At 44.0% G+C, this 25,120-nt stretch overlaps 1 protein-coding gene across 9 annotated transcripts in view; it reads left to right on the top strand.

The window, feature by feature from the left end:
• Window positions 1–25,120, top strand: part of MAP2 (microtubule associated protein 2) — a 238,736-nt gene that overhangs the window by 148,436 nt on the left and 65,180 nt on the right. For all 9 annotated transcript variants that reach the window (XM_062002287.1, XM_062002285.1, XM_062002286.1 and 6 more), the window contains exon 5: window positions 17,083–17,368. In XM_062002287.1, coding sequence (XP_061858271.1) covers window positions 17,107–17,368 — 262 coding nt within the window. In that variant the 5' untranslated portion in view covers window positions 17,083–17,106. The remainder of the gene's footprint in view (window positions 1–17,082; window positions 17,369–25,120) is intronic.

The following is a 25,120-nucleotide window of genomic DNA, read 5'->3' as shown; positions in this document are numbered from 1 at the left end:
GCACTAGAGTAAATCCTCACTGAAAATCTCTGCTGATTGGTGTGTGCACAGTAGGGTTTGATCCTAGCAGTGCTTCAAGAAAGGCTTTAAGATTTTGTTCTTCTAGTTTGTCCTGCAGCCTCACTCCTGTAAAGTGTTTCAAACTGATAACAGCTAAGTGAACAGCAGCAGAGACCTTCTTTTTATAATGTATTATGATAAAAAGTGGTTTTCATCATTTCTTAGTTCATGACAGTGGATATGTAGAGTACACAGTGATGCTTGAAAATATCTCAATAAGGTACCCTGGAAAAATGCCTCCAAATGCCAGCTGAGCCTAATACAGTGCAAAAATCAGGTGTCGAGACTTTCATGACCTGCAAATTGATCAGGAAGTCTCAATGCTTTAACCGGTGTTTCTGTCTGTGAGGACTTAGCACTGGCCATAGGCCTGTTTGAGTGGCTGGTGTAAGGCTAGACATGGACTGTATGCTGAGGCACAGCTTCTCTGGTGCCCAGAAAGGGAATGAGAGAGGAATGAGACTGAAGAGGGACACCTTGGGCAGTTTGTTTGTATCTTACGAAATTTAGTGACTGTTTCTTCATGGTTACATTCACCACAGTATCATAGTGGTCCCCAGCATTTGAAGTGAGGGCTCTTTTGTTCCCCATGATGTAGGTCTAAATGCAGAGAAAGTAGTAGTAGTATTTCTCTCTTTAGAACATTTTTAGAGGTAGGCAAGTGTCTGAACTTCAAAACAAGGTGCCATCTGTTCAGCATGGGATCTGTCCCATGGTCTGTTAGGAACCTCAGTACAACTTTTTGGGCTACAGTCTGGGGGCTGGCCAAGCCAAGCCTCAGTTCAGATCCCAGGCTGAGTAAATGCAGATCCTTTTGCACCTTTGAGACAGGATTTGGAACAAGTGTCTTGCTGCCTGTTATGCAGTGCTAGCTCACTGAGAGAATACAGGGAGGCTTCAGCATGTTGTGCCCAGTTGGATGGCTGGGACCTGCCTGGGGGAGAGTGGTTGGGTCTCAGACATGTGATGGTGGCAGCAGCAGAGGAAAGGATCGGAGATTATGGATTCCACAACAGGACATATGAATACTGCATTACCTTCAGCAAAAGGAGCCCAGAGAATCCAAAGACCTTCCCTTTGCAGTCCCAGCATCCACTAGAGCCACTACAGCAGCAGCAGCAGGATTTGGGGCAGGAATAGAGCCCAGACCTGAATGACAGGCAGCTCTCTGCTGATGGAGAGGGTATCCAAAAACCTTTGAGATGCCTTCTTTGGTAGCTCTTCTGCTTTCCACTGATTGAACCTATACTTTCTATCAGGGGATACAAGGAAGAGTTGTCTACCTCTGGAAGAATCTTTCCACATCTGTTTACAGCCTGTACTTCAAATCAGACTGCCAGATTCTGGCTTGTAGTACTGCCAGTGTATTACTTGTCATCACTATGGATACAGTGATCTTAACTGCTAGCGTTAACATACACACCTCTTCACACACAGTCCATTTGCTGATTGTGGTGTTATAGGTGAGGCTGCCAGCTAAGATGGCTGCTACTTACCATTTTAAGAACCAGTTTCTGTTACCACTTTGCCAGACTTTTTGTGGTTTAGGCTGCAATTTTCCTCTCTTCCACACATGTTTTGGCCAAAATTGTCCTTTCGTGGAGCAAGGCTGACATCCCATGCAAGGTTGAGAAAGACAGGTTTGCAGTTTTAACCCAATCTTGTCTGTGAAATTTTTTAGCAACATCATTGTTGAAGTGGAGGGTACAAGGTATCTGAGTTTACTGTCAGGAGAGAGACTTGCTAGAGCCTCTGCTGCTTCCACCTCCCTGAGCCTGACCAGCCCAATTTATGTTATGTCGTATATCACTGTGAGTGAAATAAAGGAATAAGCTGCCCCTTCTTTGTTTATAATTTCTGGGAGAGGAGAAAGTCCACACTTTCAAATGCAGAGGTAACCAAAGTTCAAAAACATGGCCAAAAACTTGCAGAAATGGGGAGTCAAGGGCAGAAAAGACAACTCAGATAAAGGATGTGTGGAAAAGGGTGATGGTGGGTAAGCCTCGAGACGTAGGCAAGTTGTTGGGAGGGACTGGATGAGAAGTCCAGGAGGGAAAACTGGAACTTAATAGAGGAATTGGAATGAGGGAACTGCTGCTTGGGATGAAACTTGCAGGAGAGGATCCAAAAGTGGATCTTGGTGTGAGAAGGATTCAGTTTGCAGTGGTGAAAGCTGCAGTCTGGACAGCAAACATGAACTGACCCTGGATGAGAGACTAGAGCCCACAGAGATAATGTCTTGGCTGGGCCAGAAAGCTGATGCAGTGGAGAGTGAGATAGTTCAGACAGAGAGAATGGGAAGAATAAAATATATTTATTGAACTAGGCAGTAGCTTAGTACATATGCAGAAGAGGACCCAGTTACAATTATGCAGTCATCTCTCATTTCGTTCACAGCCAAGCTCATGAGATGTAACCTTGCAACCTTAATGTCATTTCAGATACCTTCGTGTGTGATATATGTTGGTGCACCTCTAGAAAAAAAATCCAGTTTGTAGCAGTTACTTCTTTTTATTTCTTTTTCCATTTTTGGCACTTTAATATGCTGTCAACAAAAGCAGAACAAAACTTTCAATTCCCAAACTAATAAAGTTCAGCACTCTCCAGAAGTGTATATTTAAGGGGCTGCCATGGCTGGATTTTGTTACAGCCAGATAGACAGTGATTTATTCTGTAAGTTTTCTGCCTTGAGCTTTCAGAAATACACTTCTTTTCATCCTGAAGCCTGGCAGCAGTCTAGCAGTAATAATTAGCAAGCCATAAAAATCGACCTGATTTGTGAGAACCACTGAAGGATGCAAAGAGACATTTCTGTTCAAGGAGCTAGGAACAAAAGCGCGTGGCTACTGACCCAGTCGTGTCAGACCTACATTTTGAGGGGATCCCAAGTGATAAGTGTTGTGCAGTCTGAATACTGCCTATTCATTCAGCCCTTCTAGCAGAGTGAATGAATCATCTTTTCAACCAGAGACAGTTGAGGTCAGCAGTGGGGCATGTGTTTCAGACTGCTTGCCCTAAATGAAAAAGAAAATATACAAGGCATTGCTTATGCTGTTGCAGCTTTGAACATCTCATCTATAAAACAGTTACATATACTATCTCCTGAGCCCTCGTACCAGTGGCAGCTCTGGATACATACCTAGGTCCTTCTGGAAGTGCCATCTGTCTTCCTAGCTGCTCATGGGCTTTTTCTCTTCATCACCACCCCTACCCCAGTACACTTTTCTCAGCTGATCTTGCTGGTGATGTCCTCAGCCTAATCATTAGCTCAGTGTCACCGTGTGCTGGCTGTAGATTTTTAGCATGAGTTGATCACGTTGATTCTGCAGGTTGAAAATGAGCACTCCTCTTCATCTGGTAACCTAGTACCACACAACTGGCAAGACATAGTCCTCAAAGCCAGGTTTTGCAGCATCAGCAGAGGGATATGTAAGAACATGTGTCTGGGATGTGGTGGTGTTTCAGTTAGAAACTTTCCAGACCAACAAAGCTGTTCATGTGCTAGAGCCTGTCTCTGCCATAGATGCTCTTCATTTACAGTGCAATGCAGTCTGTTACACAGTGTGTTTTGATTCAGAGTTTGTTAAACATTGTGATGCTCAGCAAGGGGCTGTGACATTCCAGCACGCTTGCTGGGGAAGGATCCCTTTTAAAAAGGAAGGACAGGAAGCTGTAGTTATTTCCAGTCAATATTAAAATTGCAAATAAAACCTCTAAGCTGTATTAGATCTAGACATTATTTACATAGTGAAAACATTCCTTTTGCAGAAAAAGCCCTCAAATTGAGATCTATGGGCAAATTAACAGAAGAAAAATTCAGTTGGCTTTTGAACCTGTGTAAACTTTTATCATATACCTACTCCTGCACAATGTAATTCCCTGTAGTGGGAAGGATCACCACTCATTTGCAGGGAGCCTGCCACCAGCAAGTTCTGTTTGATGCACTATACTCTTTGTGGAGAGAGTGTTTAGGTTTTTTTCCTCTTCTTAACTTAAATGTCTGTCCCATTTCACTCTCTCCCAGGTCGAAGATTCATAGCCTATCTAGTCATTCCTTGCATGGAAAATTCTCTAGATCTTTTATCATCCTTGTTGAGCTCTCTATACCTTTTCCAGGAATACTTTATTCATTTGTGATTAATACTTAATGCTTTCAGGTATCCTAAACCAATGTCAGCATTACTGCTGCTGAAAGACTTTGCAAAAGAAAAATACAGAGAAATTCATGATGAATCATATGTTGAATCCTAGGTACCTCTCATGTAGGACATCAGAAGCACCTGAACACATAAAAGGATGCATGGATTTTCTGTGTCTATCAATGCTTTGCATGTCCTGTATCCTGTTGTGCTTTCTGTGTCCTGTTGTCCTTGAAATAGAAATCGCTGATGGCAGTCCATGGAAGGACACAGGTTACTTCTCTTGTCCAGAAAGTCACCTTGAGGGTATCTTTTGTATGCACTGCTTGCATTGAAAAGAGCATGATGACCTGGATCCTCATAGTCATATAAGCACCTGGCTCCAACGGAAAGCAGCGGATCTGTGTAGCCGGATGGAGATTTTGTGCACTGAGGACATACTGATGTAAGACTGAAGCTCTGTGGAGGTTCTTACCTCTTCATGTGGAGCAGCTCATGCTGGCCACTGCTTGTGGCAGGAGTGTAGACTGGATGGTCTGATTGGAGATGGCAAATCCTAGCTTCCCTCTCTCCCTCTGACTGTCTCTTTATATTAAAACAACACACGTTACGCCCCATGGCTTGCGTTTTTCCAGACTTTTTCCTCAGTTACTGAATTTGTTCATCAGTCACATCTTATCATTCATGACATGCACTTTCATCATCCAGTGCAACATCCTTGCCCTTCCCTACTCCCTAGCCCTGGGCTTGTTCCTTACCTCCCTCAAAACTCTTTCATTCTTCATGTTACTCCACAGGAGAGTGCCACCGAATACATGTACATTCATCAGCCCCTTGGCACAGGGTGTGAAGACAAGTGGTGGAAGCAGAACAAGGTTAATCCCAACCTATAGCAAGAATCAGGTGATGACATACACCCATGGGAGTCTGGGGAGGAAACAAGTCTCTTTGCTCTGACAACCTGTCCTGCAATGAAGATTTTGGAAGGACTGAATGACTCAGTCCTCCTCACACTATAGATAGCTTTATTTTCTTAATTCAAGAAACAAGGAGTTAAAAATACAAGGTGGAGCACATAAATTCCTGTTTCAGTGCACATCCCAAGATCTTATTTGAAGCACTTGTGAGAGGAAAAGCTTCCTCTGAAAGCAAGGGCTCCCGATTCCTTCACTACCATCTCTGTCCTCCTTGCGCCTGTGCCTGAGCAGTCTGGAGGGGTGGCTGCTTGCTTGCTTTGCTTTTGTAGTCAGTAGGATTGGTTGAGTAAAGATTTGGCAGGGAAAAACCTACCACATGATAAAATGATATCCCAAATATTATGATTTTACTGTCTAGGGCTTTTAAGAGCACAAAAGATTTCTGGGTACTCTAATTTCCAGGTAGGGAGAGATTATTTTGTTTGCCTGGGTATACAGTCATGGGTCACATGAGTGGGTGACTGAGTGTGGGTGGACTGCATATTTTCAAGTCATAAAAGCTTAAAAATATATTTAAATTAAAAGGAGTCCTTTGTTTGTAGCACTGATTAGAAAATAACATGAAGGGATGAAATAATCCTACCACTTTTGTAGGACCAGGGTTTTGCAGCACAACAGTCACTGTTCAGACGTTCTCTAGTCAAGAAAATTCTAGCGCTAGCTAACCCATATCATGTATGCTGTACATATAGAAGCAAGCAGACTTTGCAAATAACCACTTTCCCAGTCAGTTTTCCAACCTTTTGTCTCCTTATTTCTGTTTATTTGCAGTTAGATGTTCTGTGCTGCAGTGAAAAGCATTGACCTCTATTGGCTGTAATGGATTCCTGGGCCCTTGCCTCTAAAGTTTTCTGACTGTGAGAGTGAAAGATGTTTAAGTGAGCCTGGATAGAGGGACCTCAGAACAACCTTTTTTCTGTCTGATACTCTTTTTAAACATGAATAAACAATGCCTGTTAGATAATAAGATGCTTCTGCTTCCACTGTATGCTTGGCATGTTTGCCTGATGTGTCTGAGTTATAAAGTTGAAGCTAAAAGCACTCAGCAAAGGAATAATCTGCTACCCTTGACCTGAGCAGTAAACTTTTTTTGTATGAGCAGGAATTTTTACCCAAACAAACTGGAGCAGGACATGGCCTTTGAAGATCCTTTCCTGTGATCAACTCCATATTTCATTTTTACACCAACATCTCTGTGTTGCTTTCTCAGTTGAGGAATAATGGATTATTTTCCTTTAGTTCAGCATATGGAAGATCACAGTTAAGTTCGGATGGCAGCTGGATCAGGAGGTGCACTCTTGGAGATACCGAACTACCCCTTTTTCGGGGGTTGATGGTCCTGGAGAGGGTGCAGAGAGCTGGAGTGTAGAGTAGATGCTATGTTCCTGATTTCTGCTGTAAGCAGATTCTCCTGCATCTGTTTATGAGTAGGAATCTGCCAGAAATTAGCCCAGGACATGTTTCTTGCCATTTGTAGTAGCTGATGTGATGATGCTCCCAAAGATAGTGTCTGGATATATTCAAAGATTGTACTGTAGCAGGAGTGGAATTAATTTTAAAAGGTAGGTAAGACTTTCGAAAAACAACCCCCTCCAAAAGCAGACACATTTGTAGAGGCAGCATGGGGTTTTTCCTAATTAAAAGCTCAATGAGTAAAGTTAAGATCATGTGAAAATGTGTCATACTTGATGAGATCTTGCTGAAACCGGAAGAAATAAAGGATGTGAAAGTAATTCATGTATGCTAAGAAGAAAAAGATGCACCAGTGTAGTTAAAACATTTATTCTGGATAAGTGAGATTTTGTAGTGTGAGATTTTGCATAGCAGTTAATTTTGTGGCACTTTTCTGCTAAGTGGTCCATTTTGCCTCACCTACATGCAGAGTAGCTCCACTGAAGTTGGCAAGAGTATGGACCTATCCTGCATGGGGAATATGCAACTAACATATTAGCATAATTAATTAGCTCCTCTCCATCTAATCTGAACTGTCATCCATCATGGATGACATGATGGATGTCATGTCTCTTGAGATGCAGCATTAAGTCAATGTGTCTTAGCAAGGTTGGCATGGGGGGGAAAAAAAAAACCCAAACCCTGCAAAATGTCAGTCCAGCCTTTCTGTGGGCTACCTTTACCAGACCTGACCAAATACAGATATTAATTAGTGTGACTTGAGAGTGAACAAAGTGCATGGCTACGTAGCCTGTTTGCAGTAGCCATGGCAAATAGTTTGGCTGGCACTCCTTCAAATGACAGGCTTGAAAATATGAGTCTGAGAAGATCGTGAGCGTAGTAGTGTGTGCTGCCATCATCTGCACCATAAATAAGCAGAAGGTGACTTTGTTTCAGCCATTTATAAGCACTGAAAATTACAATGGAAGTGATAGTGGGGAGGAGAATGAAGCGTTCAATGTTCATTTTTATTAGCCAAGCACTGTTTGTTTCTCACTAGATTTCAGCTGGCCAACCTTGTGAAATGTTGTCAGCCACAGTGCTTTTAGTGTGATGTATTTGTGGGTATTTCTAGTAGTTTCACTACTAGACTGGATCAAGTATGCATTGACTGTATCAAGTTGGATACTACTTCTTCCCTGACTGATGAAGAATTTTTTCCCCTAAGTAGTACTTTGAGGACCTTTGCTTTAAATAGCCCATCCTGCAGCTCAGCTGTGGTGAAGTTATGGATTTTCAGCCATCTTCTTGACAAGGTTTGAAGTGACCACTGTGGTAGGAGGGAAACGTGTATGTATGTATATATATATATATGTGTGTGTATGTGTATATATATATATGTTTCTTCTCTTGGAGACATGTTTCCTGGATGCCATCTGAATCTCCTTTTCCCCTTCAAAATCATCTCCTTAAACTAAAGATTTCCTGTGCTCTTCTTAGCTTTTGGAAAAAATATTTGTAATAAGTGGGGCAAATCTTTTATAATTACTTTAAGAGCAAAAACCAGACTATGGAAAGTACAAATAAGGAGTGAGTTGTTAGTTTTTATTTCATTAGGTCTCAAATATAGAGTTGAAAATCTCCATTGATTCATATTATGGAAGAATCAAAGTATACCATGTAAGAAGGCTTAATTCCCAGTTACAGTACTGCAGGACTTTGAAAAGCAAGGTGATTGGGAGAGGGAAGCTGTATGGAGGATATTTCAGTGGGGAAAGACCACTTCAGTGTGTCTACTCAGAGCAATCCTGCGTAGAAAACTGGTGAGCTGAATTCCTCCTGAAAAGCCGTGAGAAGGCCACACAGTGCTACTGCTTCTTTCAACTTTTCCCCATCTGATCATATCCCAAATAACTTTATCTTGGAGCTAATGCTGTTTATTTATGCTGGTTTTTCTGTGCCTCCTGCACTGAGGGTGAAAAAGGCAATGTAGCCACAAGTGTGGGTAAGTCTTTTTCTCTGACAGGATTTTAAGTCAGGGCTTTGGCATGGGTTGTTTGGATGGTTGCTGACTAACAACTGTGAAGCCGCATGTTTCAAACAAGCCTGCCAACTGCAATGCCTTCTCTGAAGTGCACAGAGAGGGCTCACGATGCCCCTTTGAAACTGTGCTTGATGGAAAAATCAATGCAGTGTGTCTGACTGAGGTGCTCCCCTGGGAGCAATCCCATCCTTGTTCAATGCTCATTTCAACCAGTCTCCTGGAATGAAAAGACTACACTAAGAAATCTGGGAGTCTCCTGGCTGCCAGGAAACATCCCAGCTTCCCAGCAGCACTCCTTCAGACCCTCTGCTCCCCGAGGCAGGAGAGCTCTCAGGTAGGACTGAACAGGTACAGCCTTCTCTGCTGCGATGCTGCTTCATCTTAAAATTTGCAGAAGGATTGTGTGCAGTTTAATCCAAAGAGACTTATGTTTCTTCCTGTTGGCACCTTTACTTACTCGTATTACTTCTTTAGTGCTTTTGACATCCTTATTGTGGAACAAATCTACTGGTAATAAGTTTTTGCCTTATTTCTTGTTTGAGATATCACTTATAGTTGTCATGGTGCTGTTGTTATGGTTACCATCTCCTTCACCAGCTACAACGCCTTTCCTCTCTCCGGCAGGAAGCAATTGATGGGTGTGTGATGAGAGTGTTTGATGAAAATGCTGTAAAAATGCAGCACTGTGGATAGAAATGGTTTGTCATAAAAGGATGATGTTGGAGCAGAAGGAGGTGTGCAGGGATTCTTCTGGCTTTTTAGCTAGAAGAGAGCTCCATGCTAGTTGGAGTCTTATTCTGCTGGCAGAAGCTGCTAGTACCATGATTTCACCATTGCAAGAGAGAAGGGCATCCAGTTTTAGAATTCTGGAGTCCAGCAAGTCCACACAGTGGCTGGGCATGGGAGGGAGGGCAGCTTTGTCTGCGTGACAGCCATGGGGCTCGGGAGGCCAGCATCCAACAGCAAGGCAGCTCCCTTGTGCTCAGCTTGCCAGCAGCCCAGAGACATGAATACCTTCCCCAGGGAGGAGGAGCTCTGTCAGTCAGGAGTGGCAGCTGAAAGACTATTCTCATGTGTTTACCTGTGCAGGATGGACCTGCTGCTACCAACAGAAATGCAACGGGTAGTGCCTCTCAGCCCTACTGCACGCCACCTGGGTGCACCTCCTGGCTGAGCTGGATTCAGTACTCAGGACAGAGCAGGGGGGCTTTCTCAGATTCACATTTCTGCAGCCTCTGCAAGCAGGGTCACTCACTCTTCCCGCCCATGTGCCTCCACTGATGCCCAGTCAGACAGTGGGAAACTCCAAGAAGGGTTGAAATCTCTGCACTCACAGGGCTGGCCACAGAGCAGGAAGGAGCAGAGGAATACAGAGCGTGAGCAGCTGCTCCTCTGGCTCTCTGCTCGCTCTCTTCTGTGCCATTGCTGTAGGTCTGATCGACTGCTTCAGAGGCTGAGGCCCTCCCTCATTCTCAGCTCTGACAAGGATGCAGATTGCAGTAATTTTCTTCATCTTTCCCTAGTGAGCTTCCTTTGTTCTGCTTCTGGTCCAGGCACTATCCATTATTTTTCATCTGTTGTGTAACCTGATCTACAATCAAAAGGACTTTCTACAAAGAATTTGTGACTATTGACTAACCGTTTGCAGTATGGAAATCAAAAGGCGTTAGAAACAGCCAAATGCTAATAAAAGTGTGAGAAATTGAACACTGCCTGCATTTTTAACAGATACAAGGTAGTATTTAAGAGGATAGTCTAGCTTGTTTTGTCTAGAAGGAGGGATCTAACTGCAAGGTAATAATTCTGGCAGTGGACAAGGAAGAAAAAAATCATATTTGTTATAAATTACCAGAGAAACTTTTCATCCTTTTTTAGGCTTGAGAGATATTGGTGGCTGCAATTCAGAGTATAATTCTGTCTAATAATATACTATATTACTAGAATTACGGCACCTAGACATCAAATAGTAACTTTTGTTAATCATTTAGTGACTTCTGGACTGTGACTAAGCATTTTAAGTATGCAGAAAGCTAACATGGTCCCTTGTCAGATGCTGTGCGATTTTGTCCACATCCATGCCATTTGCTGTGATTCTTTCTGATCAGTGAGAAGCACACTGCTCACATCTGAAGAGAATCCAATTAATTTGAGAGAAGATGCATATTAGGTGAAATGCTGATGCAAAGCTCTCCACATGTTCATGCCATCCAAAATGCGGCCTTGTGTTTTCTAGGTATGTGGAGAGTTCATGAAAACGATAGCACCAATACAGTTTGGATACTACATAATACAATCTGGGCTTTCAGATGGTGGCAGAAGGTTATTGGAATTTATCCATCTAGATTTCTTACTGTATGTCTCTCGTCGTTTCTGTTCTGGCCTCCTAGTAGCTACCCACTTCGTCTCCTAGGCATAAGTTGTCGGTTTGTTACATTCACTGACAGATTGCCTTGGGACCTCTTAATCCACAGTGCCTGACCTTTCATAGTCAGACACATCATCCCAGCTGGCCAGTTGATACATAGACATGGATTAAAGCTTTTCTCTATTGTGTTATTTGCCAGTGTGTAAGGTTGTGCCCTATTTGCATACAGTTTTGGCTTTTTATGTTAAGGAAGGATTTATTTTCTAGTGTAATTCATTTTTGAGACAGTTTCAACTTCTTGATGCCCTCTTTAAAAAATTATGAACACCTCATCTCATAAATCTGTTGTCTCTGAATTTCCTCAATTTCATGAAAAATTATTTTTTTAGACAGTGTTATGGAGTTTTGGAAGCCCCAGGTACCTGAGGTCATGATAGCCATGTCTCTGCAGCCCAGCTTGTCTCCACGGAGCAATCCCTACCCTCTCCTGGCTCCAGGCTCAGGAGCGGGGTAGCTGAGTCAGTGCTGCGGTGCATCTGAGTTATATAGCACTCTGGAAAGTAGGATTTGATGCTGGAGCCATACAGAGGGCACTTTGCCTTTCCCTCCCACTGAGCTCAGGATCTGGCTGTGTCAGGGTTTGGTTTTTTTTTTTTGGAGAAGTCTGTTATCCGTCCTTTCAGGAACCTCTGGTGTTATTCTCTCCCCTGAACTGGAATTTTAACTCTTCTTCCATGTGTCCAAGTGACTGTTTCTCTTAGTTAATGCATTAGTTTCCTTGCAATCAGAGAGCCTCATTACCCTGTGAGTGGTTTCATAGGCACAGGAGTGGCTAAAAACATAGCTTGAAGCGGGAAGGCAGAGTATTTGCAAAATCCTTCAGTATTGGCCTAATTCTGTTCTCTTAAAAAGTGAAATTCGTAGGAAATCCATCTGCTTACATGCAAAGGCAACGTTAATATAATGCTAAGATGATTTTGCAAGATGTACTCACAAAATATATATAGAAGGACAGCTAGCACGATGGGATGTTTCAATCAGCATTATCTTGGGCTTTGCATATCATTCTGTCATGCTGTATTTCTATGGGTAATTTTTTGTACACTGAGGTCAAAGCACTTGGGCTTGCTTCAGCCCAGCTATGACAGTGGAAGCTGGTATCCCCTAAAAGAGCATAGGGATTAAGAAACATATGTACTCTGGCAGTGAAAGGAGGAGGTGACTGCAACGCTGGACAACATGTTCCCTCAAGATTTGCCCCTCTGTGTTAATTCTAAGTTACTGTTTGTCTCTGTACAGTTCCTGAGTGGCTGAAAAGGATGGGGGAATTTGTTTTTACCAACATTTCTGTTACAAGCTATTGGTTTAGAAGGCAAGATGTCCAATTTGGATCCATAATGTCATCTCTAGTGCACTGCCAGAATCACAAGGACATAAATTTAAGGTCTGTGAAGCACTTTGCTGCTGCTGGTGATGGCTGCCAGAAGAGCATTGATCTCACCAGATATGGAATGGCCAGGGTCTCAGAGCATCCTGCATGTCAGCCTGGGCAAGGAAAGCCTTTTTGGGGGAAAGCTGTGCATGGTGTCCAAGAGATGTGTGTGGGTAACACCGATGTGGCCACAGCACACAACTGTGCCTGCTCAGAAGGAGGGGATAGTTGGCTTTGATCAGGCTTCCAGGTGGGGAACATAATGAAGGAGTAGAGTTTCAACAATCCTATGCCATGTAGCTGGCACAGCCTGTGCTGAGGCTCACACTCATGCTCGGTCACACACCGGCATGGTGTCACCAGGATAGATTTGGAGCAAGGGGCTGTGCCAAGGCATCACTGAAGCCCACAAGCTCTGCTGCCTTTCCTGCAGCCTCATGTTCGCCTGGAGCTGCCATGGTCCAGCACCTGCTCGGTCACTCTCTCACCACCACTAATGTCATATAATGGGCAGAGAAAAAAGTTTCAGAAGTATCTAAAGTAATTTTTGACTAAGCAGCAAGATGTTGTAGAGCACTGGCAGTGCCTTCTTTTCTGATTTTTTTGTGAAAGCATTCACTGCAGTTTATGCAAAGAGTAAGAAAATAACAGTGGAAAGAGGAACTTCTTGCATCCCTGAAGCATTGTGTTTCCCTAGATTGTCCAAACTATTCCAGGTTCCTTCTTTTTGTATACCCAACACTGTTTAAATTCTGGCGTAATATTTGTCCACTCTTGGTATTTCTGTGTCAGAATTTTAATTACCTGATTGATGTAATGCCATGGTATGCTAATAAAATGACAGAAAAACAGCCAACCTGATGGTAAAAAACACACCTGTGTATTCTGGATTTGAACCTGAGCTGTGATGAATCACACTGTACAGCAGATAGTCATTGCTAAATTGCTCAAGTACAAAGGTGCATTGTGTGACTCACTCACAGTGTTTCTACTACCATTATAAACTCCAAGAGCACTCTATGAATAACAGAGTCTCAAGAATGAATTCATCCATGTTTCATTCTGTAACCATCTATTATAAATACTGAGCCAAATTCTGCCTCCAGATACACACAGCTCTCATTGAAGCCTGCCCACTGTATTTATTTTTAAAGATAAAAGCACTTCTGTTACTTTCACAGAGGACTTCTGTGACACAGTCCATTGTAAGGATGTGAATATCCTTCCTCAAGAGCTTCAAGTGAAGCAGGGAGTGTCTGCCTGGACTTGGGGAAGGGCACTTCAGGGATAATAGCCTCCAGACTCCAGTGGTCAGATATAAGCATTAGGTTTGTCCCGGTGATTTTCAGAACCATGTTCCACATGCTTGGGTCTTGCGTAATGCTCCTTCTCCCTGTGGAGGCTCTGAGCTCCTCCCATGGATGACCTAAGGACTGAGCTGCTGAAAATGATGGGTGGTTTTACACTGCTCCTAGATGTCCCTGCCAGGTTCAAAGTGCACTGGATTGGTGGAGAAAACTTTGAGTTAGGCTTTAGGCTTTTAATTTTGCTCTTTTTTTTGAGGTTCCTGTGGTGGTTTAGTGCTGGCTGGGTACCCACCAAGCTGTTCTGTCACTACCCCTCCTAAACTGGACAGGGGAGAGAGGGCACATGAGTCAAGATAAGGACAGGGAGCCATTATCATCAAGGGCAAAACAGACTCAACTTGGGGAAAATTGGTTTGATTTATTAATAAATAATCAAAACAGAGTAGGAAAATGAGAAATAAAAACTGAATCTTAAAACTCCTCCCCTCACCCCTCTCTTCTTCCCGAGTTTCTACCTCCTCCCCCTCAGCAGCACAGGAAGATGGGGAATGAGGGTTTCAGTTATTTCATAACAGATGGTCCTTGCTGCTGCTTCTTCTCAGGGGGAGGCCTCCTCACACTTCCCACTGCTACACTGTAGGGTCCTTCCCATGGGGGACAATCCTCCACAAATTGCTCCAATGTGGGTCCTTCCCATAGGACACAGCTTTTCACAATCTCCTCCAATGTGGGTCTCATCCACAGGGAAAATAGTCCTTCAGGAATTAACTTCTGCAGCATGGGTCCCCCATGGGGTCACAAGTCCTGCCAGAAAACCGGGTCTAGTGTTGGTTCCTCTTTCTTTGGGTTCCCAGGTTCTACCAGGAACTTGCTCCAGTGGGGGATCACAGGGTCACAGCCTCCTTTGGGCATCCACCCACTCCACTGTGGGGTCCTCCACACTGCCTCACCATAGGCTGCACCACAGATCACAGGGGAATCTCTCTTCCAGTGCTTGGGAACTTCCTCCACTTCTTCTCCACTGACCTTGGTGTCTGGAGAGATGTTGTTCTCACATTCTTGCTCCCTTCGGGTGCTGCTGCTGCAGTTTAACACCTGCACAGCAACTTCTTCTCCTTTTCCAATACATTAATCACAGAGGTGATACTTCTATTGCTAATTGCCGCAACCTAGGTCAGCAGTGGGTCCATCTTAGAGCCAACTGGCACTGGCCCTGTCAGGTACAGGGGAAGCTTCTGGCAGCTCTTTTTCTAAAGAAGCCATCCCTGTAGCCCCAAAAGAAGCTACTCCTGCAGCCAGAAAACCTGTCCCAGACAAGCCCACTACACTTTCTCAGAGGACACAGGTGTGACTATCTCCTTTTTTTCTCAGAACAGGCTCTGTTCCATCCTCGAATCCAAATGTCAGTGGTTTTGGATGTGTGCTACTTGCTCCTGTATGGAGATATTTAACTCATAGCCTTATGTTTTGGAAGGGCTCTGGTCAGAAAATACTCATGTCATGCAGTAAGCAGACCTAGAGGCAGAGGATTCTCTCTTTGGTGCACAGAAGGTGGTCTTTTCCCAGCTCAGGCTCTCTTGCTTGTAATTACTTCATCGGCTCTTCTGGTATGATTTGAGAAGGCTGCATTAAGGCTCTTGCTGTGTGTGCAGAATGCCTCACTGATGAGTCTCCCATCAGGATAAAGGAGGCAGGGAAGGCCAAGAGATGAGCAGCATGTTTACTATTTCTGTGGCTGATTGAGGCACATCTCATTGCCACCAAACACTGCATCAAGTGATACTGCTCAGCCCATCATCTTCATTACAGCTCAGGGCAAAGGCTGGACTTGAAGTTCCACCTGCTCCTGCAGTCTTTACGCAATTGGTTATGCCTAGGGAATGATGCTGAGCCAGGGTGAGAGCACAGGGAGCTGCACTTCCCAAAACACCATGGTTTCACCAGGAGGCAAATGAGTTACTAGTCCTTTTTGGGGTGGAACTACAGTTTGATTCACATAGGTAGTTAAAATCTAGATTTCATGAATCACCATGATTTCTTTAAAATTTCAAGTAGCTCTGAAGGCCATTATTACTAAATGATAATAGCTGATCGGAAAGGGGTCGGATTATCAATTGTCAGTGATTTGTTGACAAATACTAACAGCTTCTTCTCATGTTTAAAAGTTTTCTGCAAAGTGATCTGACTCTATGGAAACTAAAGGTTTTTTTCTGTTTTGTTTGGTTGATTTAATGTTAAATGTCTGCAGAATATATGCACCATCCAGTTTTCGGCTTTCTTTTCTAAACTACTCCGCCTCTGGTACCTGACAGGTTGACTGTGTTCAGCTGATTTCTTTTACACGTTTGGGATTTTTTTTTCTTCCAGGAAAAAAAAGGTGCCAAGTGCTTTTAGAAAAGGCCTGGTGGTTTTTACTTTGAAGCAGCTAGCTCAGGCAAGCCTTTCTTTCCTCTCTAGAGGTTACCTTATCATCTAAATAGGAATTACAATGTATTGTTTTCCTAGGTTTGTGTATTAAGGAGCTTACTACTGCATTTTTCTGTGATGAGTAGCCAAAGCCTATGGCTTGTGCAGTGGCTTCTTTTCCTGGCTTGGACAAATACAAGCTAATTAACTGGAGTAAAATACATGTGAAGTAGCAAATAATGATTAGTTTTGTTTATATATAAATACCAATACTCATAAGAGAATGCAAATGCTTGTGTGGGAAACAACTGCTCCCCACAGGCTGTTTTGAACGAAAGAGAATGAGTGAGAATGTTCACAAAACAGCAAGTAAGAGAGGATGTAAACAGGGTCAAAGAGCACATATGTTTGGAACTCCATGAATGTTCTCAGATGTGGTTTCTATCATGGCTAGCAGCAGATTGCACATGCAGCAGAGGATGCATCACCTTACAGTTCTCTGCCTGAAGATTGCAGAAAAAAATTGCAATAGCAGCTTCACTTCTTTTAGCAGTTGTGGAATTCTTCCCTTTATCACCACAGGCAGATGTTGTTGCATTTATGACGACAAATTCACTTAAATGGGTCGACATTTAACTGTAATTAATGAGTTAAAATCAGATTAATGAAAGGGCAGCCCTCAAGAAACTGGTGCTAATAATTGCAAGGCATATGAGACTGAAGGAAGACTTGACTCATAATTTTTACTGCTTGTGGTTTGTTTTGGTTTTAAAGTAATTCCCTCATGCCCAGGACAGACAAGCAGAGACACTTCGGCATTTAAACATTTTCTCATCTGCCAAACAGGAGTTTCCCTCTCAGTACTGCTGGTGATGTGCCCATGCCGTGCCCAGTCGTTGCCTGATGGTTGGGGCACGGTCACCCTCTCAGAGCTGATCTCTCCTGCTAATGTCGTTACAGGCCAAGTGGTAAAGGCAAGGAACCATGGCAGAGGATAGGAAAGAGGAAGCCAAGGCACCGCACTGGACTTCAGGTCAGCTAACAGAGGCTTCTTCACACGCACATTCACCTGAAATTAAGGAACAGGGTGGCACGGGTACCGGACTGGTCAGGAGTGCCAACGGATTTCCCTTCCGAGAGGACGAGGAGTCAGGGCTGGGCAGCCACGAGCAGCCAGGGACGTATGGCGGCACCAAAGAGAACGGGATCAATGGAGAGCTGTCGGCCGGGGACAGGGAGACCGCAGGTAATGCACCTCCATGCCCCACCATGAAACACGGGGTACTGCAGACCCCTGGATAATGTTTCTACAAGGAGAAATGCTAGGTGGAGTCAAATGTGCCCTGGGTCACAGGTGAGCTGACAGGAGGGAGCCTGTGGTTTGGAAGGGCACTATCTCTTCTCAGCAAGGGCTGCATCTTCATCTGGGTTTTCACAGCCTGTGTCCTTCCCAGGATCCTGGGTAGTGCTCTGAGAAGACTTCAGGAAAAACATGATGGTACCTTAGTAGATAGGACAGGGTCACCTTTCTGGGGATGAGAAAATGGGCTGGTGTAGAGCAACTGCTCAGCTCCCCTGGCTAGAAGAGAGTGGGAAACTGCTCAGCTGTTTGTGCATGGATGGCTCACATTGGTCTTGCATGGCTTTGTGTGTGCATGGAGGATGGGTTCTCCTATTATTGCCCACAAGTAACAACACCTTTGTGAAACTGCCAACTATTTGTAGAGTCATGTGTTGCTCAATCTGACTGGAAAGACCACAATTCAGTGTCAGCAGTTATTCACCCTTGCCTAGGCATATTTCACTGGATATTTACTGGGTCTTTGTCTATTTGTAAACTATTTTAGGATTCAGTTTGTTATTTGGAGGGGGAAAAAAAAAAGTAATTGTGTCAAAATGAAATATGCAAAGCAAGTTTCTTGTTTTAGAGGTAAATGCTAATTCTTTCTGTGCAGAGTTCCCACTTTAAACCTCAGATGCACGGTGCAAGCAGAATTACTCTTGTACAGACACAACTGCCCGTGATACATCCATCCGTGCATGCTAAAGAGATCTTTCTAACAATGTTTGTTGGCTGTAGACATTTGGAGATGTTATCCATGATTTCACAGCAATTGTTTCATAAGCAATTGTGCTGGAAGCGGATCGCTCTGCTAAAAGTAAATGTGTTCAGATTTAAGTCTTTTCTTGATAAACAAAATTTGAAAGCCAAAGGTAAAAGAAATCCTGTGTAAGCCTTCAGATGAACCCACTGTTGATGGTTGGTTGAGGGCATGATAACAAAGTCTTGTCTCTTTGCTGTAACCCAACTTTGTGCTATGCTTAGCCAGAAAATCAACAGGAGCAGGAATCACAGAGGTAAGATGCTGCAGTTCCTCAGGGTTGGTGTGGGCCATAGGAAGACTGAGTGCATTTCCCTTCTTTGCCACAGATCTTTCACACAATTATGAATGTCTCACCTACACACATGGAGAAGTGGGAGTAGCTTTACAGGATGAAGAGGAATTTCCAGTTCTTAGAAAGGGAGGAGAGAAATTATCTTCTCAGGCTCTCTCAAGCTCACGTTCTGAGCAGTAGTTAGTTTCTGAGAGAGACCTGGATGTTTAATTGAGGGGTTTGAAGCTACTGGATGAGAGAAAGCAAGAACCAACTGCTGCTCATCAGTGGACATTGTGGTTGTGAATTTTCATCTTGCTTTTTGAGGCAAGAGGTTAGAACAGCAGAGCAAATACAAATGAGGCAGTATAGTCTGGAGGAGGCAGCAGAACTGCAGACATGCACTTGCGAAGGGAACAAAATTGCTCTTGGTCTGAGTGAAGTTCACTTCCGTCATCACTTTGTGGCCTTGTTTCTTCTTCCCCTGCTTTTTTCTGACTGCTTAGGTTGCAAGGTCTCTCTTGTGGGCACTTACTGTTGATATATGAAGTTTTTGTTTGTGAGTCTTCATATAGCTTATCTCATGGTGTCTGTCCTTGAAAACCAGAGAAGTCCTGAAGAGTGTTTGCATTTGTGCATGAATTCCTAGCTCTCTGAGAACTTGCACACTCACACACTGGCTGAAACCTGGATTTAGTTAATGCAACAAACACCGTCTTAGGATACTTAAGCTATAGTTAGCAACTTACTGTGGGGACAGAAAGGGACCAGGCTGTGTGTTGCACTTCATTTTACAGTAGTATTTACTAGCAGGATGTGTTTAATGCATTGTGAAACAGGAGGTTCAGGGGTGGATTTTTCATGTTTGATTCAGAGTTTGTTCTTGAAATCAGGATTGCCATTTGCCACTGACTTCAGTCATCTTTGCTGTGTTTATCTGCTTGTAAATTTTAACTGCAGTAGGGTGTTGTATCAGGTAGGGAGTTTAAATGCCACTCTGCTATGTGTAATTACCAATAGTGTGAATTGTTTAATCGTTTCCAGTAGCTTACCCACTCCAAACAGCTGAGGAGAAAATGCACAGGAAGCCAAGGTCAACTGAGATAATTAAGCCAAACCATGGGTTTGAGTGGATTTACAAGGATTTTATTTTCCCTGGTGCAAGGCCAGCACCATAACCTAGGAAAATCTCTGGCTTCTCAGCCTTCATGTCAGAGTCCATAAATCCCCAACTGCAACAGCAGTGCATCCAAAGCAGGGTGCTGATATGAACGTGGCCTTTCCCAGGCAGCCACTCATCAGCCCATCCCTCCAGCAGAGAGTAGGTTTTGAGGCATTTTACCTGCAGAAGCTGCCTGGCACCTGCCTGACCCAGGGGCTGGGATTTAGCTGTGATATAGGCCTCTCCTCAGGAGAAGTGTTCTGCACCATGGCAATAGTCCCTTTGGGGCATAGTAATGCAGCAGGGCACCCATTTTCAGGGTTTGTGCTATAAAATCTGAGGGCTATGTGTTAAGGGGAAGGTTAGAGTCAGGCCACTGGGACAAAGGCACCTTATGCCAACACTGATGCAGAGACAGGTGGTGGCAATGGAGGAGGAAATAACAGTTCTTGCCAAAACACATCCAATCCATCACTGCAAGTGACATTTTTAGGTTTGCACAGTTAAAATTTGCCTTCCTGTATATATATGTGTGTCTCTTTCTTTTGGCATCTGTCTAAGAGTTATTGAGTCTGACCTCAATTTTGGAATCCTCTGAATCTGGCTGTTGTGTTGCCTTTGATTGATCTGTCTCGGTATCGTGCTGGTAATGACTGCATTATGGAGGCACATCAATGCCCTCCTTTCACATGGCCTCATGGGGATGTGGGATAGTACCCAGTGCTGTGGACAGGGCTGCCTTGGGGCCTGGTCCAGCCTCCACAGGACTCAGAGGCAAATATGGGTGAGAGAACGGGACAGGTTTTGGGCATGGTGCATAGGAGGCTGTTATGAGTGTAATATAAGTAAGGGCAGTAAAGCAGCAGTTTCTTTTTAATATGTATATACTTGTGTATATGCTTGGGCTGCTCCAGACAGCCCAGCTCATCTCTGCTCTGTCCTCGGCCCCAAGTCTCATGCTGCTCCTGAGGAGCTCCTGTAGACACCTTGCCTTTGGGGTGGTCTGTAGCTGTCCACAGCCCAAAATCCATTGAGTTTCAGCTTGCTCTCCGTAATCCATGCCTGTCCATGCCATTTTTCACCTGCAAACACACACAGAGCATCTTTGATGAGGATGCAACCCTCTGTGATTCTGTATGATTCTGTGATTTTGGAAGTACTAAGAGAGGAGGATGAGATCTATAGCTCTTGTCAAGACAAACATTTTCACATCACATTAGATTTGTGTGGCAAAGGAGGCGTGGTAGATAAATCCTCAACTCACTCTCAAGTGGGCTGGTGTGGAAAGCTTTGGATTGGGCCCCATTGTGCTCTGCAGAGCACAGAATGTGTTTGACTTTGAATGAAGTACAAGAGTGGCAACCTTTTCTTTGCTTATTTAAACTGGGAGGAATAGCCGAGGAGCATTATGGATGCACTGCAGCATTCTCTAGGAACCAGCAATTCAATACAATGCATCATATTTGACTTGCAAGGAGTATCAAGCTGCAAAGATTTGGGGTTTTTATACTTAAAACACGTTTAGGGTTTTTTTCAGTAGTATAATGACTGAGCTGTCAAATGTATATAATTAGGGGTAAAAGTAGTTAGATGTGTTATGAAGCATCTTCTACAATATGTCTTTATGTACAGTGACTCAGCTGATCGAGTGCTTTCTTCATTATATGCCAAGTTCAGGTTTATAATCAGAGCGGGTTTGGATTATCCCACACGGTTATTTGATGAATTATTTTTTTGACAGAGGAAGGGAAAGCATTTCCTGAAATCCTATTACCAGAGCCTCAGGACAGTGGCTCTGTCCTGGTGTCAGTCAGTTAAGGGCAGGGTGACAAATAGAGCCCTTCATTAATTATCAGGATATCCAAACCATGCAGGATTCAGAGACTGGTAGAAAATTGTAGCAGACTTCCTGACACAGCACAGAGGACCCACTACAGGTTTGATGCTCCTGCCTTGTTTTTCAGAGTGCTTGAGTCACAGGAAAGGTGGATGAGAGGAAGCCTATAACAGATAGAGAGGCCAGGATTTTTGGTGGCTGGGGAGACCCAGAGATGGATATGTTTTAGTCTATAAGTGAAACAGAGAGAAGGGGGATTCCTAGACCTGTGAAGAGGAATGAAGAAGTGACAGTATTGAGATGAAGGAGAAGTGAGGGGCTGAGGAATGGTGGGGGAACAGACCCAGCACTGGGAGAGCTATGAGAGTTGAGGGACAGAGCTCATGAGATGAAAGCTCTGGGGGAACAAAGTAGGGGCAGGAAGGGGCAGGGAAAGAAGGAAGAATTGAAGATAAGGTAAGGAGGTAGAAAGAGGTTCAATTTTTTTTTCTGTTCGTCCTGAGACAACATGGATTTTGCATGACAGCAGCAGATATTACCCCAGAGAGGAGGGGATTCAGTCAGCAGGAATAGCACAGTCTGCAGTAAACAACCAAGAAGAAAAGCGAGAAGGGGAAAATCACATTACAGCCTTGAATGTGATTTATCGTAATTCATCTGTTTGTTTTAGGCTTTGTTCAGCCAGATTAAATGGGCAATTGTAACAAATCTATTCCTGTGACTAGCTACTCTTTAATTAAGCATATTTAAATAAACTGCAGGGAATGCCAACCTGAAAGACAACCCAGCATAGCTAGTAAATACTCAAGTAGAGGTGAGGAGTCTCTTTTGGCTATGCAGAAAACCCCTGTGTTGAACCCAAGGAATGTGTTTATTTCAGCCACCTGGCAGTACATCAAGGAAACAGTCTGTATTGCTTTGCCTTGTAGTAGCCAGTCTGCAGGTGAAGAGGGTCTCATCTAGGGCCAGCCCTTGCTGTCACTGTGGTGCGTGTTCTGCTGGCGCAGGACGCTTAGCCCATGAGGGCTGAGACCAGAGCTGCTGTGACTGTGTGGGGCAGGATTGCAGCTCTGGGCATGGGGTCGGTAATGTGACAGCTGCTCCAGGCTGAAACTGCACCCAGTCATCGCTTGGCCCCATGGTGTCCTAATGGCTTTTCTCCCTCTAGTGACTTCTCATTTAATCATCTTTTCCTTTGTGTATATTTCTGTCTCTGTTGCTGTACAAGTGATAATACTAAGATGGCACTGCCAGTAAACATACAAACAGACCTTCTTTGTACAGAGGCCTTTTAGTCTTTAGTTCCAACAGGACTGCTTTATTAGAGCTTTCCTTTTCATTTGACTGTTTACACGGGTCATCCTGTTGCTGCACAAGACCTCCTGGAGTTACTTGAGCCCCCCTTCACCCACCTCCCTGAACTCCTGTTCCTCAAAGGAGCCTCCCAGCCTTGTTGTCAGATGTGCATTTTCAGCAAGATGCATGTCTCAAGCAACACAGACAAAATACACAGAAGGATGCCAAATCAATGACATTCAAAGATGAACAAGATCGCTGTGTTTGTCATGCTTCAGTTCTTGAGGTTATAATGCTGAAAGAATGCATCTTACCATGTCATTGATGGCTTCATGGGAAAGAAGCTGTTAATTAGACATTTTTATCTCCCTCCCTTTGCTCAGGAAATGTGACAGTAATTACTGTGCACCATCATCTTTGCCAGTTTATATGCAGGCAAACATACCAAACTTCTGAAGCTTTTCTTCTCTGTGTTAGAAGTAATACAAGTGACATTTTCCGAGACATATTATTGGAATATTTTAGACATGTTCAAATTATATTGCTGAATAAAACATAGGCATGGGTAGCAGAGCCTCTTTGGGGCACCGGTATAAATGGGGTTTTGAACATTCTGTTTTAGGCTTGTTGTAGAGGTCTTCCTCAGTTTCTTCTGCAGAGGACTGGGAATGAAGCCACAGAAATTCCATTTTTTCCCACATGTCCCCTACCCCCAGCTATCTCCTCCCTGACTCTAAATATTCAGTAACTGCTCTAAAGACCAGTCTCTGCAGATTTTTCTGTGTCTGGCACTATCAGTCACTAAATCACAGAATCACAGAATCTTATGGGTTGGAAGGGACCTCAAAAGATCATCTAATCCAACTCCCCTGCCAGAGCAGGACCACCTAGAGTAGGTCACACAGAAACTTGTCCAACTGGGTTTTGAATGTCTCCAGAGAAGGAGACTCAACAACTCATCTGGGCAGCCCCTTCCAGTACTCTGTCACCCTCACAGTGAAGAGGCTTTTCCTTGTATTTCGTTGGAACCTCTTATGTTCCAGCTTATATCCATTGCCTCTTGTCCTATCATTGGAAATCACTGAGAACAGCCTGGCTCCATCCTCCTGACACCTGCCCTTTACATATTTGTAAACATTAATGAGCTCACCCCTCAGTCTCCTCTTCTCCAAGCTAAAGAGCCTCAGCTCCCTCAACTTTTCATCTTAAGGGAGATGCTGCACTCCCTTCATCATCTTTGTGGCCCTGTGCTGAACTCTCTCCAGCAGCTCCCTGTCCTTCTTGAACTGAGGAGCCCAGAACTGGACACAATATTCCAGATGTGGTCTCACAAGGGCAGAGTAGAGGGAGAGGAGAACTTCTCTTGACCTACTGCCCACACCCCTTCTAATATATCCCAGGATGTCATTGACCTTGGCCACGAGGCCACAATTCTAGGTCATAGTCATCCTGCTGTCCACAAGGACCTCCAGGTCCCTTTCCCTACACTACTCTCTAAGAGTTCTTTCCCCAGCCTGTACTGGTACATGGAGTTATTCTTTCCCAGATGCAAAACTCTACACTTGCCCTTGTTGAATTTCATTAGATTTCTCCCTGCCCAACTCTCCAGCCTGTCCAGGTCTCATTGAATGGCAGCACAGCCTTCTGGTGTGTCAGCCACTCCCTCCCAGTTTAGTATCCTCAGCAAACTTGCTGACACTGCCCTCTGTTCCTTCATCAAGGTTATTAAGGAATATATTGAACAGTATCAGTCCCAGCACTGACCCCCCAAGGGACTCCACTAGATACAGGCCTCCAGCTAGACCCTGCCCCATTGATAACAAGTCTCTGCCTTCTTCTCTTCAACCAGTTAACAATCCACCTCACTACCTGATCTTCCAGCCCATACACTCTCAGTTTTCTGACAGGATGCTATGGGAGATGGTGTCAAATTTGCTGAGATTCTTCAGTAAAACGGTATCAGGTTAGTCAAACATGACTTTCCTTTGGTAAAACTGTGTTGACTGCTCCCAATGACCCTCTTGCCCTTTAAATGCCTGGAGATAGTTCCCAGGATAAATTGTTCCATCACCTTTCCAGGGATGGAGGTGAGGCTGACCAGTCTGTAGTTACTTGACTCCTCCTTCTTACCCTTTTTGAAAACTGACTGACATTTGCTTACCTCCAATCCTCAGGCACCTCTCCTGTTCTCCATGACTTACTAAAGATGATGGAGAGTGGTTTAGCAATGACATCCACCAGGTCCCTCAGCACCTGTGGGTGCATCCCATTGGGGCCCATGGATTTATGTACATCCAGATTGTTCAACTGATCCTTAACCCAGTCCT

The sequence above is a fragment of the Colius striatus genome, chromosome 9 (genome assembly GCF_028858725.1).
Source record: "Colius striatus isolate bColStr4 chromosome 9, bColStr4.1.hap1, whole genome shotgun sequence".
NCBI classification, from domain to species: Eukaryota; Metazoa; Chordata; class Aves; order Coliiformes; family Coliidae; genus Colius; species Colius striatus.
The sequence above is the reverse complement of the archived record's forward strand: the minus strand, read 5'-3'. Positions and strand labels throughout refer to the sequence as shown.